The sequence below is a fragment of the Rhinatrema bivittatum genome, chromosome 1, assembly GCF_901001135.1.
Source record: "Rhinatrema bivittatum chromosome 1, aRhiBiv1.1, whole genome shotgun sequence".
Taxonomy (NCBI): domain Eukaryota; kingdom Metazoa; phylum Chordata; class Amphibia; order Gymnophiona; family Rhinatrematidae; genus Rhinatrema; species Rhinatrema bivittatum.
In genome coordinates, this window is record NC_042615.1 from 39,560,809 (window position 1) to 39,575,741 (window position 14,933).

The 14,933-nt window shown below is 44.1% G+C and overlaps 1 protein-coding gene across 2 annotated transcripts in view; it reads right to left on the bottom strand.

The window, feature by feature from the left end:
- Window positions 1-8,420: 8,420 nt before the first annotated feature.
- The window catches only part of RNF150 (ring finger protein 150), a 345,956-nt gene continuing 339,443 nt past the window's right edge, over window positions 8,421-14,933 (bottom strand). For both annotated transcript variants that reach the window (XM_029597504.1, XM_029597457.1), the window contains exon 7: window positions 8,421-9,647. In XM_029597504.1, coding sequence (XP_029453364.1) covers window positions 9,603-9,647 — 45 coding nt within the window. In that variant the 3' untranslated portion in view covers window positions 8,421-9,602. The remainder of the gene's footprint in view (window positions 9,648-14,933) is intronic.

Sequence of the window (14,933 nt, forward strand, 5' to 3'; positions counted from 1 at the left end):
GGCATGTTCCACAGGGAAGTGTAGGTTATATTACAATATATGTTAAAGATTTCTACATGTTAACCTGTTGTGTACTCTCAATGCGAATGTTTTTAAAAGAGTGAGTGTGAGTGTGTGTGATGTTTTATTTTTGGACACATTGTTAAGTTAATATTTTGTGAATCTAAATAAAAACATTAAACTTTCCTCTTTCCTCTAGAGTATACATGTTTAGATCTTTAAGTCTCTACCTAGAAGCTTTACAGTGAAGACCACTGACCATTTAAGTAGCCACCCTTTGGACTGACTCCATCCGGTTTGTATCCTTTTGAAGGTGCAGTCTCCAGAATTGTACACAGTATTCCAAGTGAGGTCTCACCAACGACCTAGACAGGAGTATCATCACCTTTTTTCTGCTGATCCTTCCTCTCCCTATGCACCCAAGCATCTTTCTGGCTTTGGCTGTTCCCTTAACCACCTGTTTGGCCACACTGAGATCCTCAGATAGGATCACCCCCCACATCCTGCTCTTGATTTGTGCATAGAGTTTCTCTCCCCCACCAAACAGCTCTCGAGTGTTTGCATCCTAAATGCATGACCCTGGACTTTTTTTTTTTTTAGCATTACAGCTTAGCTGCCAGTCTCTATTAGACCATTCCTTATGTTTCGCTAGATCCCTTCTTATGTTTTCCACACTTTCCTGGGCGTCTACCCTGTTGTGGATTTTGGTATCATCCGCAAAAAGACAGACCTTTCCCGATAGTCCTTCAGCAATAATGCTTATGAAAACGTTAAAAAAGAATCATCCAAGCACCAATCTCTGCACACGTCACCGGTAATGCCCCTATCCTTACGGCAAACTCCATTTACCATTACCCTTTGCTGCCTTCCACTCAACCAGTTTCTAATCCAGTCAGTCACTTCAGGGCCCATCCCAAGGGTGCTCAGTTTAAGGTGAATTTTAAAAGCCGGGTGCACACCAAAAATCGGGAAATGTGCACGCAAGTAGGACATGGGCATGTCCACCCGATTTTAAAAGCCATCTACATGCGCACACTCTTCCGATTTGTGAATACCTTACCTGGAATGAGAAAGGGGCGTGGCGTGGGCAGGGCACGGGCGTTCTGGGGCGAGGCCAATAGAAGAGGGCGCAAGAACTTACGCGCCTGGGCCAATGCTGTGCAACTTTACTTCTGCTATGGAGGAGTACGTTAAAAAACAAACAAACAAACATCCCTGAATGGTTTAAGGGGTCTGGGGTAACTGGGGAAGTGCAGGGGGTTCTAGACTGGGGAAACTGGTGGACGAAGCGAGGAAACTGATCGCGGTGTGAACGCGCGTCCGTTATAAAACTCCCCCACTTGCGCGGCTCATACCCGGATGTTTGTGGCTGAGCATGCCTGGTTGCTAGCACACACATAGGCACGCCTAGGCTATTTTATAACATACACGCGTATGTGTGCGTCTGTTATAAAACGGCCGCATCTCCGGCCACGCACCAAAGCTCATTCCTCAATGCACGACCACTCACTCCTTTGAAAGTTACCGTCTTTGTTTATAAGTTGCCTATGCAGGACCGTGTCAAGGGCCTTACTAAAATCCAAGTACATTACATCTAAAATGCTCTCCCCTGATCCAATTCTCTGGCAACTCAAGACAAGAAATTGATGCGCTTGGTCTGGAAACCACTCTTTGGGTAGAACCCTGCTGCCTTGGAGCTTGTAATCCACTGGATGCCAAAAACCGCAGGGTTCTTTGTTTTAGCAGTGCTTCCATTGCTTTACCCACCTTCAAGGTCAGACTAATCTGTGGGTTTACCTCAGGTGATTATGGCCCATGACCCATACATTGTAGTAAGCGTGGTGGATAAACTGCTCTAACATGAATACCAGAAACCTGCTGTGCCTCACCATTCGTTGGGGCTAAAAAAAACAAACTGGAGAAGTGCGGGGCTTCCAGCATTAACACAAAGAAGGCACGCTCCAGTCGTCTTGTTTTAGTTTAGTTTTTTTTACTGATCCACCCATAAGTTCAAGAACGACAGCCTATCATATGGGTGGGGTCCTTGGCTGAGAGTGGGGGGCTTACACTCTGATATCTGGGGGGGGGGGGGGGGGTATAAGCAGCCTTGAGCAGCAGAGAGAGCTAGCTACAGTTACTTTGTATTTGCAAAATATAAACAGGTAAACAATTATAATTATTTTAGACATATTTTCCCCAAACATGAATAGTCTTATTTTGGTTTTCCACTACTCTGGTGCAAATCCATTGCAGCAGGGAGAGGCAGAGGCATGACTACGGATGGACGGACACACAGACAAAACGACCAAAATCCGTAGGCACTCTCATAGCTTATGAAAATTACCTAAAAGGGTCTCTAAATATAACAATCTGCCCTTTTATTTGGAAGAGACAAGGCTGAAATACTGCTTTAAAGGTGCAACAATTAACTTTAGTCCTAAAAGTCGCCTGCACAGGAGGAAGATAAAATAGCGATGCCAGTTACCTGAAACCATTTTTCTGTTAATCCAGAGGCAACCGCTCCGCCTGGACCCTGCAGGGAGGCAGAAGAATATTCTTCTTTCCTGGGGGAAGCGGCAAGACCTGTGCTTGAAGGATGAAACTGTGAGCCAAGAAATATCTGCCCCGGACTCTCTCTGCGTGGATGTAAGCCCAGTCGCACTGCCTTGTACCTAACTTTAGCAGCGGCGGTGCAATTTATACGCACTGGAGTCAGGGCTGCTGACTGGCTCCAGGTTTTCAGGACAGGCCGATCCAGTCCTGGGTTTATCCCACCGCATGCAGGGGACGTGGGGGCTGTGCTTTTCCAGGGGAAACGGAGCAGGCAAATCAGAACTACAAGTCCCTGCTGGCCATGGGCCTAAAACCAGGGTGGGACCAAACCGTCCTTAAAATCTGCAGCCATCTGGCAACTCTAATTGGAACGATCCACGCCGACGGCGGTACGGAAATTCTCTTCAGCATTATGACCAGTGCACCTGGTAATACTGTCTGGATGAAAAGCACTACACAAATGCAATAAGCACTTTTATATTTTTTTTTTTTTTTGGCCTAGTCGTTTAGTCCTTCTCCTTCCGGCTGGATGGGGGGATCTAGATTGGGAACCAGCTCTGTGAGCCTTCATTCACAACTACGCGAGGTATTCCCTTTGCGATGGCTGAGGCTTCTCTCCCGCCCCTCCCCCGAGAAACTGCCTCCACACTATACCCATCCCTGGTCAGCAAAGGGAGCAGAGTCCTGGGTCCAGAAACTGAACTCGGGTTCCTCTGTACGTCACTAAGCCACTGGGATGGCCCAAGTATTTTCTAACACGTGAAACGATTCTACTAAATAAGCAGCTCACTAGAGGGAGCTTTGCGGGCTAGACCCCAGATATGGGTTACAAGGCCGTGGAGTGGGGATGGGAATAAGAAAACAATAGCTGTCCCATTTTGGTAAATTTCTTTACTCCTATGACTTAACCGCAAGTCTGTAGTCTCTAATCATGTAAACACAGTAACGTCTATACTAATAATGACTGACATGCATAGATCTAGCTATGCTACCTCTACCCTGACGACTTCCATTGTGTTTAAACCATTGTAACATGCCTTGAAAGGTGTGAAACAAATGATGATGATGATCCCTTGTCAAATGTCTACATTTCTGATCTTTACAAATATCTGTAGTAGCTTCCAGGTCCGTGGTCATGTAGGTGGGATGAGGCAGGGTGGGGGTGGAAGAGAGACAAGTGATATACAGGAAGTGGTTGTAGGAAGAATTGGTGATAACTGCCCCAGAATGCCCTGGGGTTGCAAATTTCATATATCATGGTTGCTTAAGTTGCTTTACAAGCAAATCAGTTACAGGACCAGAGATGAGCTGGACATATCAAACAATAATAATAATTTACAAAGAATATATATGTATATACACATACACACATGAATAGTGCTAAAGGTTGCTGGGCCAAGGTACAATGGAACCGTTCAATAACTATTATTGCTAGTGTTACTAGAGGCAATTATATTTTCATTAACGATACTTCAATAATTTTGACAGAAATTTGTGATGGAGGTGCACATCTCTTCATTGAGTGCAGCCCTCTTCAAATAATGCACCTTTTTAACACCTTGCAAATCTTTAGTTTCTTTTAAATCTCAGAAAACGTTTCTAAATATCTAATATTTGCTGGCAGAATGAGAGCAAGTTATCCATCAGTGGTTTCTTTGGTTTGCACAAGACACATTCAGGGTTCAGTCTGCCCTGCTTATGGCGTTACGCACCGCAACGCAGACGCAGATACATGCCAATAATACATAAAATCTGGGAGACTCACAGGTGCACAAGAAATTGAGGGCATTTATCCCCACATACAAGAAATGAGCTCTAACAGCGGATATTTGTCACGACAGCACTCTTTGAAAAATAAATGTATTAAAAATACCTGTACAGATTACCTGATCACTAGGCTTCTGATACTGACTTCATCCCTGTACTCCAAATCACTGTTACTTAAATATACCATTAAACAAGTTATTCATTTTCCTGGCATATGCTTTTGACTATTATCAAACAATAAAAAAATTAACAAAACAATAAAAAGAAAAGATACTTTTGTCCCAAGCACCACTTGCAGTTTAAAAAACCCTGTCTTTATTACAACAAGTTTTGGTACTGTAAACAATGTCACATATGTGAATCCAATTCTAGGACTGTACACACCTAGAAAAAAAAGGTTCCCAATTCTATCAATCCCCGGAGATGAGATCTGGTTATTTACTGCTCGATACAGTATGGTCATCAGCCAGAATCAAGAGAAGAGTTACCTCTCATAAGGTAGCAACATAGGCTCACTACAATTTTTGACATGATAATTTTGACAGCATTGTTGAAAGATTGATCAATGTAACCACGTAAGGGAAGATCTTGCTGGATTAATACACCAAGTATTCAGCCCTTGCTTTGGTGAAATGCTTTGTTCTACTCTGGAATTCTATCACTGTTTTAAGACTACACGTCACTGATGTGCTATATCAGACAACACTCCTCATTACATCAAAATTAGTCTTTAACCGTGGAACTAGTACACTTCCATTGAAATGGAAACATATCATCTCTAATGGCATTAAATACTAGGTTCATTATGAAATGAATTGCCCTATCTTACATAGCAAGGTGAGAGAAAATGGATCTACTATTTCTATATCATTTAACTTAATGATATACTTTTTTCTACAGATATTGGAAACAAAAGATCCAACACCAAAGTTGTAGGTGATCTCTCTTTACTGGACTAATTTAATGTGCTCATGACTAACTTTTGAGAGCTACGCTGCCTGCATCAGGTAGGTGCAGAAGCTAGGAATGAAGTTGGCTGAATATACAAGTACACCAACGAGCATTCGGGCCCTGACCCCAGGAAGGGAACCTAGCTTGAAACGTTAGTCACAAATGTATTAAGTTAGTCCAATAAAAAATATCACTTACAACTTCCTCGTTGAGCTTTATTTCTATGCATCCCAGTGGACTAACAACAAATAAGAAGTTTTCTTTTGCAACTGATGTATTTTCATTGTGGCCAGTTAAATGTTACATTTTGGTGCTCCAAAATTAATTATGCCATTTCGAAGAGTTAATGTGGTTTTGGAAATCAAAATATGAATAAGGTCCTTAACTTGAAAATGTCTGGAAATTAAATACACCTACCTTCCAGATTCTACATATTATAATTTTTTGGGGAAACAACAGGTCCAAATGAGAGGAACAGCTCGACTGCAACATGAAATTGGGCTGTGGAGTAAGAACTCATTTCTGTAAAAACTGGGATTTCGGGAAATAAAAACAGAATAGAAAGATTTTTTTTTTAAAATAATGCTAAAATGCTGCATCTCTTCCCCAGTCTGCACTAAGGGGGCGACTATTCAAAGCCATTTGCATGCCTCAAACGGGGTTTCATGCATGCAAATGGCCTTATTAAAATAACCCTGGGCTTGGAGCGGACAAAGCTTGGATTTGCTCGCACTTTTACAGAAGCTGTAGAGAGGTCTTTCGGGGGAGGCGCAGTTGGGATTTATCTGCGCGTGAATTTCCTATTTTTAAAAAGCGCGTGAATTACACTGCACAAGTTGCCCCATCCCAAGGACAGATGTAACCGTGTGCGCTGCAAAGTGTGCGCGGAGGCTGATCAATCAGCCCATTTTCCAAGCAAACTTAAGGCACGTTTTAAGTTCGCTTTCAAAAACTCGGCTACGTCGCACACACAGAGGTGAATTTTTAAAAAAAGCCAGACATGCACATTATTTAGGGGATGTGCCAAGAAGTCGGGCTCGCGCGCACCGAACAGATTTTAAAAACCCGCCAAAGATACGCGCGAACCTTTCACAACGCGCACGTCTAAAATGTTTTCAAAAAGAGGCGGGATGCGGGCATTTCAGGGCATGAACGTAAGATGTGCGTGCCGATGACCCCCTGCTAGAAAACTAGCCAACTCTGCGGGGTTTTAAGGGTCAGGGCTACCTGAGGGGCGTGAAAGCTGGAGGGAGGGGGCGTTGGAGGACTTCTCTCTTCTGGACGAATTGGGAGTGAACTGGCAAAACTGAGAATGGCGTCAGCCTATGCCCCTTATGCTTGCGCCCACTTAAAATTTGGACACACGTACGCATGGACAGGCTGTTTTATAATATGCGTGCACATGCGCACTTATGTTATAAAATGGCCATGGGCCAACGCACGCTCGCAAATGTGCACCGGTTTGAAAGTTACCCTCACAGGTTTTACCACTATCCGGGGCACTTCAAAATGACCCTCCTGGTGTCTGAATAATGCTTTTCAGTAGATGTCCCATTTTATTCTTTAATTGTCAGGTCCCTATCAAATGTCACAGGAGTTATGCCCGAATTACTGTTGTCATCTCAGATGGAGAAAACAATGACGGCAACTTTAAAATGAGCGTGCACACACACACTGCAATTTTAAATCGGCCGCACAAGTGCGCACATAGGGGCAGATTTTTAAAAAGTACGCTGGATTTTATAAGATACGTGCGTAGCCGCGCGTATCTTATAAAATCCAGGGTCGGCACGCGCAAGGGGGTGCACATTTGTGCAACCTGCGTGCGCCGAGCCCAGCGCGGCCTGCCTGTTCCCTCCGAGGCCGCTCCAATTTCGGAGCAGCCTCGGAGGGAACTTTTCTTCACCCTCCCCCCACCTTCCCCTCCCTTACCCACCCCCCCGGCCCTATCTAAACCCCCCCCCCACCTTTGTCGGCAAAGTTACGCCTGCTGAAAGCAGGCGTAACTTTACGTGCGTCGGCCGGCAGCCCCGCTCCGTCCTCCGGTCCCGGGGGCTGGTCCGGAGGCCTCGACCACGCCCCCGGGCTGGCGCCACGCCCCCGGGCCCGCCCCCGAAATGCCGCATCGTTTTGGGAATGCCCCCGGACACGCCCCCTCCCTCCCCTTTTCGAAAGCCCCTGGACTTACGCGCATCCCAGGGCTTTAGGCGCGCTGGGGTGCGAGGGCCCTGCGCTCGTAAATCTGGAAGGATTTACGTGCGCAGGGCCTTTTAAAATCCGCCCCATGTTATTTAGTGCACTTCTAGCGTGCATACGTGTGCTCCTAATTTTAAGCGGTTATGCAAGGAAACACTATTCACGTAGCTTTCCTTAGGACTTGTCAGCTTTTAGGCACTCGCGAGTGCATTTTAAAACACGCGCGTGTGGAGGAAATGACCAGTTTGTCCGGTCTGTCTTGGGTCGTCCAAACCCCTCTGGCTCTTCAGCCTGCACTCCCCCCAGTTTACCCAGCCCCTCTCACCCAGCCCGTTTTTACCTATAACCATGGTTTTTTTTTCAGGCTTACAGCTGCTAAAGAGCGGAAGCAATTATGTGCAGGTAACAGCCTGACGCACGCCGCATTCGCTGGATTTAAAAATCAGGATTTGTGTGCGCGTGTTAGGCCCCCGCTCCGGAACTCCCCAACCCGCCCCCTTTTTACAGGCGTTCGTAGCTGGCGCATGCTTAAAATAAGAGCAGCTTGCGCTCGGCCCATATGCTCACGTATATGGGTCTTTTGGCACGAGCCTGGGGAGGGGGTCAAAGATCAAACCTGGTAACTCCCGACCTCCGGCTCCTCGGGTGGGCAGTCACTTCTTCTCCTCGTGCCTCGCTTTTTACCCAGCTGCAACCAAGATATGCTACTGACTTCTAGGATTGTAAAGCGCTATTGAGTTCCTGCTTTCAGGAAAAGCGCCTGTTTCTAATTTGGGAGGCTGCAAGGAGCTCGACAGTGAGCAAGGAGATGACACAAACTCTGGAATACAAAATATCTGCTCCTTTCTGATGGCACTGAACAACCATGCTATATAACACTCTTTTTTTTTTTTTTTTGCATGTGTATACATACTCTGTTTAAGAAAATACATACTTTGGCCATGTGTCCTCTGGTCCTCACAATATTTTCAGCATTAGAATTTTTTTTTTTTTTAAAACAAGTCCTTTCGTTCCTCTTGAAAACCTTGGATGTGACTGCGGGCTCCTACTTTGGTTGAGGACGGATTCACTCTCTTCACGGTCAGATTCCGCCCACTCTCCTCCAACCTGCCATTTCTAGAGTACATCGTTTTTTGTTTTAAACACATCTATATTGCCAGCAAGCAAACCTATGACACCAGGTAAGCCGTTTGTACAATGGAGGAAGTAAGAGACAGGAAAAGGAAAAAAAAACCAACCCCCAAAACATTACAGCACGTTAAAGTTGAAGCTTGACATTTTTCTGTCTTTGATACAGTACGTGTATTCACGGGAAAATGGAGCTATGCGAGTGGCTCTTTCCACACCGAGGCACAAAGCCTTAGTGAAACCGGGTCTCTGTGCCACGGCAGGAGCGCTGAAAGATAAGACCTCCAAGAGCTAGCAGTAAGACATTCCCCAATCCCCGGGACAGGAGGCTTCAAATTATAACAAGGATTGCCAACACACCATGACTTCTGGAAGCCATGCATACTTCATGCAGAAATACTGAGTCAAGGGAATCCTGCAGGTAAGAGCGCAGACTGATCAGGACGTAAACTCCAGCTTGTAAACTAAATTCTTGAGAAAACAAAATACCCTGGAGGAAGGGGGTTTGGTCAATGCAAAGTTTCCCGTTCTTTATAAACTATAAATAACCATCACGGCTGGAAAGAAAAACAAACAAACAAAAAAAACCACGTAAACCCCTTACCCCTAAAACACAAACGTTTCAGTCACATATTTACCAGCGAGAGAGAGAGAGAGGCAGCTTGCAGCTCTTGAGATTGTGGGGAAAGAAACCCGCTTTCAGCTTCCAGATGAACAAAGGCCGAAGTTCACAGGAGAGGACACTGTCTAAGGTAAAACAGAACGAGTTTTGCTATTGCTTTTCACGATCATTCCTAGCATGGAGTGCACGGGAGGCGATGGTGTTTCTGGATGTGGTGCTGGTCCAAACGTTGGAGAGTGGAATTTTTCTCCCCCTCTATTGGACTTCTCCTCCATGAACTTTTTATGAGTTGTTTTGGGTTTGTTTCTCTCTCATGATTTCACCTCTTCACAGTCCTGGTCTGTAGAGAGCTCCACATCAGACAGTCCCACTTCTACTGCCATAATCAGAGAGATATCAGAATCACTGCTAACTGCTGGCTCCGGCTCATCTGAAAGGAGAGCGGAAAAGGAAATACCCATGAGTGGTAGAAATTGTGCAGAAGAAAACTCTGCGTATTATGCAAATATTTCCAGAGCAGACGTGGCAAGAGCAATAATCATTATATATACTAAAAACGTACTTAAGTCATTAAGTTCTCGAACCCCAACAGTGTCGCAAATTACCTTCCACGAGTGAGTTTGTCATTTGTGACATGAGGGAGACCAATTTTCCAACCTATGTGCATGGTACAATTTGCATGCGTACGTGGACCTGTGGAGACTTATACTGGCAGGTGCTGCAGAGTTTATAAAATGCCACAGCTTTCCGTTCTGAACAGTACACACTTAAGTTTCTTTTTGCATAAATATTTTCACTGCAAGAGCACATATAACTTTTCTCTACCCATTTTACAAAGAAGTGCACATATTTTTTACACACAAAATAATTGACAGTGCGCCACTAAAGACTCGGAATTAAACACAGAGGCAGGTGTTTCATAACGCAGGCGCATACACCACTTTGAAAACACTTACCTGCTCTTGTATTTGGAATCACTAGGTCGCCCAGATCTTCGCCACTTCACCTAGACACTCTAACCCCCCCATTCCACCAGCTCACCCACCCCTCCCACCCGAAAACTCCAGATAAGTCTGATTTCACTTCCATCAGTCAATGAGCAGGTGTAAAATTATAGGAATAAGTTCGGTAAAGTGTACGCGTATATTTCTTACAAAATAGCAATTATCGTGCATACTTCTGAGCCCGGCCAAGGAACGGCCTTAGACTGCCCCCTACTTACCCGGTAAAATCTATGCGCAAAACCAAAAATATGCACATACTCAACGTTTATAAAATAGCATATACATATGTACATGCTATTTACATGCACATATATTATTTTTACTTGTGGAATCCCCTTTGAAAATTCACCTTATAGCCACCATGGGTCAGTGACAGTTAGCGAGTGAACTCATTTTTGACTCTTCTGGACATTGCAGGGAGCTGCAGGGGAAAGACTTTACCAGTACATTTTTCACCTGATACACGGTGAGGACTGCTACAAACAGTGAGTACTTTGGAAATACTGCACCATACCTAGGAGGTTCAACTTTCTTTAAAGCTGTGTTTATCAAAATTAAGCCATCACAATTAGCTTCAATGGGTGCAAGCTTGAGGGGAATTGTAAAATACTAATGGGTCAATATTCAAATGTTGCCCGTTTATCTAAGTTAGCTGGGATATTCAGCAGCAAAACTATGATGCTGAATATCCCCGGACAAATCGCTACTTAAGACAGATCTAGCTTACCCCCTAGATTCATCAAAATGCTATAACTTATGGATAACGCCATGGAAATGTTAGAATTACTGCACCACATGGTAACATAGCACTTCTCATCAATAGTATCATGTGGCGCAGTAAACTTTTCATTCCCCTTGATAATTCCTATTTTGTGCTGAGAGAGAGAGAGAGAAACTATTTATAAGGTCTTCATAGTAGTCAAGAATTTATATCTCTATAGAAGGGCCAGCTAATAGCTCAAGGTGAGGTGTTGGTGGTATTTTAAGGTTTAGGAGCTAATTTTACAAACAGAGTGAGACGTACGAACAGCACAGTAGACATTGGTGAAGATTTGATGTCATTTAGAGTGAGGAAAGTCTCACAAAGATAAAATTTCTACTATGTTCTCTCAGTCCTAGCTTGATGGACTCTATAACAGGGTACCATCAAGCTAGGGTGAGATAACATAGTACAAAATTTCATCTTTGTGAGACTTTCCTCACTCCAAATGACATTAAATCTTCACTGAGGTGTACTGTGCTGTTCGTTCGTCTCACCCCTAAACCCTAAACTACCACCACCACCTCGAGGTATTAGATGCCCCTCCTCTAGGCATATAAATAGTTGCAAACTGTGAGGCCTCCCCAGAGGCTCTCCCTCTCTCATCTCCTTCCCCAAGCCGAGAAATGGCCAAAATGCAATTCAAATATTTATCGCAAATTGCGTTTTGGCCGTTTCTGTCATATTGCACAGGAAAAAAGGAGTAGTTACTTCCGGCATTAAAACCGTGCGATAGCATGTGTTGTGCTATCGCACGGTGCGATACTGCCTCTCATTTTCATAAATCCCGCCCAAACTCCTCCTAATCCTGCCCCTTCCCAAAATTTGCATTTGCGCTAGTGTTATCACATGCATTATGGCATTAACGTTATTGCGAGAGTTAATGCCATAACGCATTTTGATGAATGACCCTGTTAGGCACTTAAGTTATCTAAGGTTGAAGATTGCTACTTAGCCAGATAACTTGTCCTTGATTCTCCCATTTCTCATCCATAAATTGACCGGCTAAAAGATAGCTGGATATGTCACTTATCCGGCTATCTTGCAGCCGCTGAATATAACTGGATATTCAGTGGCCACTGGACAGCTGGATAAATCCTACTTATCTGGCTATCTATTGGCTGAATATCAGGCCCTATATTGTCAGAAGCATGTTAACAAAATAATGTGCTTCCCATTGCTGACATTTGCTGCTTGTTTTAAGTTGGTCAGCGCTGGACAAGAGATTGGATTGCAATGTTGCTGTCTTTAGGGCACGAGTCTCACATTCTGACCGCAATTGTTAAAACAAACAAAAAACAGATGACTGAGAATGCGAGGCAACATTCATTTTCCATCTTGTGCTTGACTGTAGCGCCAGGCAGCAAGGCACAGACTCGTTAAAAGAACAGACTAATTTGCAGCCAATGTCTACATTCCAAAACAACCAATGGCATGTGTTTCACTTGCCCATGTACTGAAAGGGGCATTTCGATCTGGCCAGCTAAAAGCCAGAAATGTTGAAATGTTTTGCCCGTTAGGCAGCACAATTACCTCAGATGACATTGCAGTTATGCAACGTCTGAAGAAGATCCAGCATTACCATTGGTCAGATAGTATCAAATTTACCGCTACAATTCACTAACGTAGTCAACACGTCATAAGATATCGACCCAAGGCAACACAATTTTGGCCATACCAGATGAGCTCATGGTGCGCGCCAGCCTCACAGAAATTTCAATTCGTTTTAACCCGCGCCGTATAAAAAGTAAAAAAAAAACAAAAAAAACAAAGATTAATCATTTGGATTTAGAGTGCATGTTTTGTTTTATTCAAACAGGACTCGAGTTTAAAATAAGGCGCTTCAGAAAGCTCCATGCACACCTGTGGGGCAGACGGCCTGGACAGCACACGCATGACACTCAAAGTGCATGCAAGCTTCTAAAAGGGGGAGGGGGTGAGGAATAAATGTTAGCATCCATTATCCAATTACAGCTGTGTAGGCAGCGGGAGATAAACTGATTGGTCAAGGTTAAGCAGAGCTTCAGTTGCACAGGGAATTGTAACTGCTAGACTGTACGGCTTCCTCTAAAAACATGGTACATCAGCTAAAAAGCAAAATGTGCATTTTTCTAATGCTGAAGGGTTTTTTGTTTTTGTTTTTTTAACCTGGCAGTTTCTTCCTGCTTCTTTGGGGCTTATGGCACAATCGACATCAGGACAGAGATCTGGTTCCATAAGCCTTCACTTGCAACTATCCAAGGATTTCTGTCTCCCCCCCTTATTTTACGTTTTCTCCAACTCATTCAAGTCCAGTCATCACAGTGACAGCCCTTGGCCAGGGGCCATGCCCCAGGGATCCTTCCAGAACCCTGTACTTCCTGGGCCTAAATTTGGCCACCAGGTGTTGCTATCGCACTACGGCAACCCCAGCGCCTGGGTGAACCCAAGAACTGAGCCAGTAATTGAACCCGGGGTCCTTCTGCATGAGCCACTGGGACAGCCCTTCCCCCTCCCCGAAAGAACTGTAGTCTCTGGCCAATGACTGTCACTTCAGTGGCTGGGAGCTTTTTTGGGTGGGTGGTGCGGTTTGAGTGTTACAAATAGAGGAAAATCCCCAGGTAGTTGTGAATGAATACTCCCAGCACTGTGTCCCAATAAGGTCCGATTGGGCTGGAAGGCTAAAAGAGGAGACTGTTGGGCACCCCGTACCACCATCGGCAAAACAAAGCAACTCTTTCTATACTATCTTCATTTAACTCTCTCACAATACATCTGAAACGAATTGCAAAGTGAAAACAAGGCGAACGACACACATCTGAAACCAGTTTCCAAACTGATTGGAAAATATCTAAGAACTGTACTGTCTCCCTTGCAGATGCCCAATGCCCTGCAGTGGAGTGAATCACAGAGCTTACAAAGCCATGGACCTACAGTCCTTGGTTTGAATCCATTTCCACCATTCGCAGCGAGACCTTGAGCAAACCAATGAGTCTTTCCATGCTCATGTACGATTATCGCATCAAAGTAGGGATCACTCTTCAGAGAAATTCGGGAGATTCCAATTGAAATTACACCCTCCCCCCCCCCCAAAAAAAGAACAAACTAGGGAATTCTACTTGTCCGCAGAAGAAAGAGAGCAACAGGAGGTGGAAAGAGGAACTGAGGGTAAATGCCTTCTAGAGAGCTCGGAAGCGAGTGTGGAGGTCTGAGCAATTTTCATAGTTATGTTTGCTTTAAAACATATTGTAATTAGACTTTTAAGTTTGTTTTTTTTTCAACATAAACAAGTTGTTTTTCTCAAGCATGATATAATGGCTTTCCCTGATTTATATAAGGTGGATCAGAAGAGACACAAGGAGTTTTTAATGTTTTGGCAGCTTGATACTTCCTTGGCTGGTCACTTTTTGCTTTGATTTCCTTGTAAATGTGTTATAAAATATGAAGATAATACATAAGTATTTTATGAACTGAGTCGGTGAAAGGAATTTCTGGATGCTAAAGTTAACTCAGGGAGTACGGTAATCCAAGTAAAATAGGGCTGACCATTTGGATCTCCATCCTTGCTAAGATCTTGCTATGTTAATATACAGTATACTTAGAGAGGCCAATATTAAAAAAAAAGCTGAGCTCCTGTTATTTAGGCTCCTACGTCTCTTTTTTTTTAGCTCAAAATCTAAATTTAGGAACTTAAAACTTTGGGTCCTAAATTTAGGATTGCTATTCATTTGCCAACGTTAGGGTCCTAAAAGGGAGATGCATCAAGCCGCGGTAGAGCTCTAACGTGAAATATCGCGGCAATATTAGATGACATATGCAATATTTTTCATCTCACCGTCCCGGTTCCTTCCCCTATTACAATGACCTTCTTTGCATGCATGAATAAAGCAAACGTATGCAAAGAAGGTCATGCATAGGCAATCCTATGCATATATTTTATCGCGGCCGACTGAGAAGGTGGTCAGCTGAGATA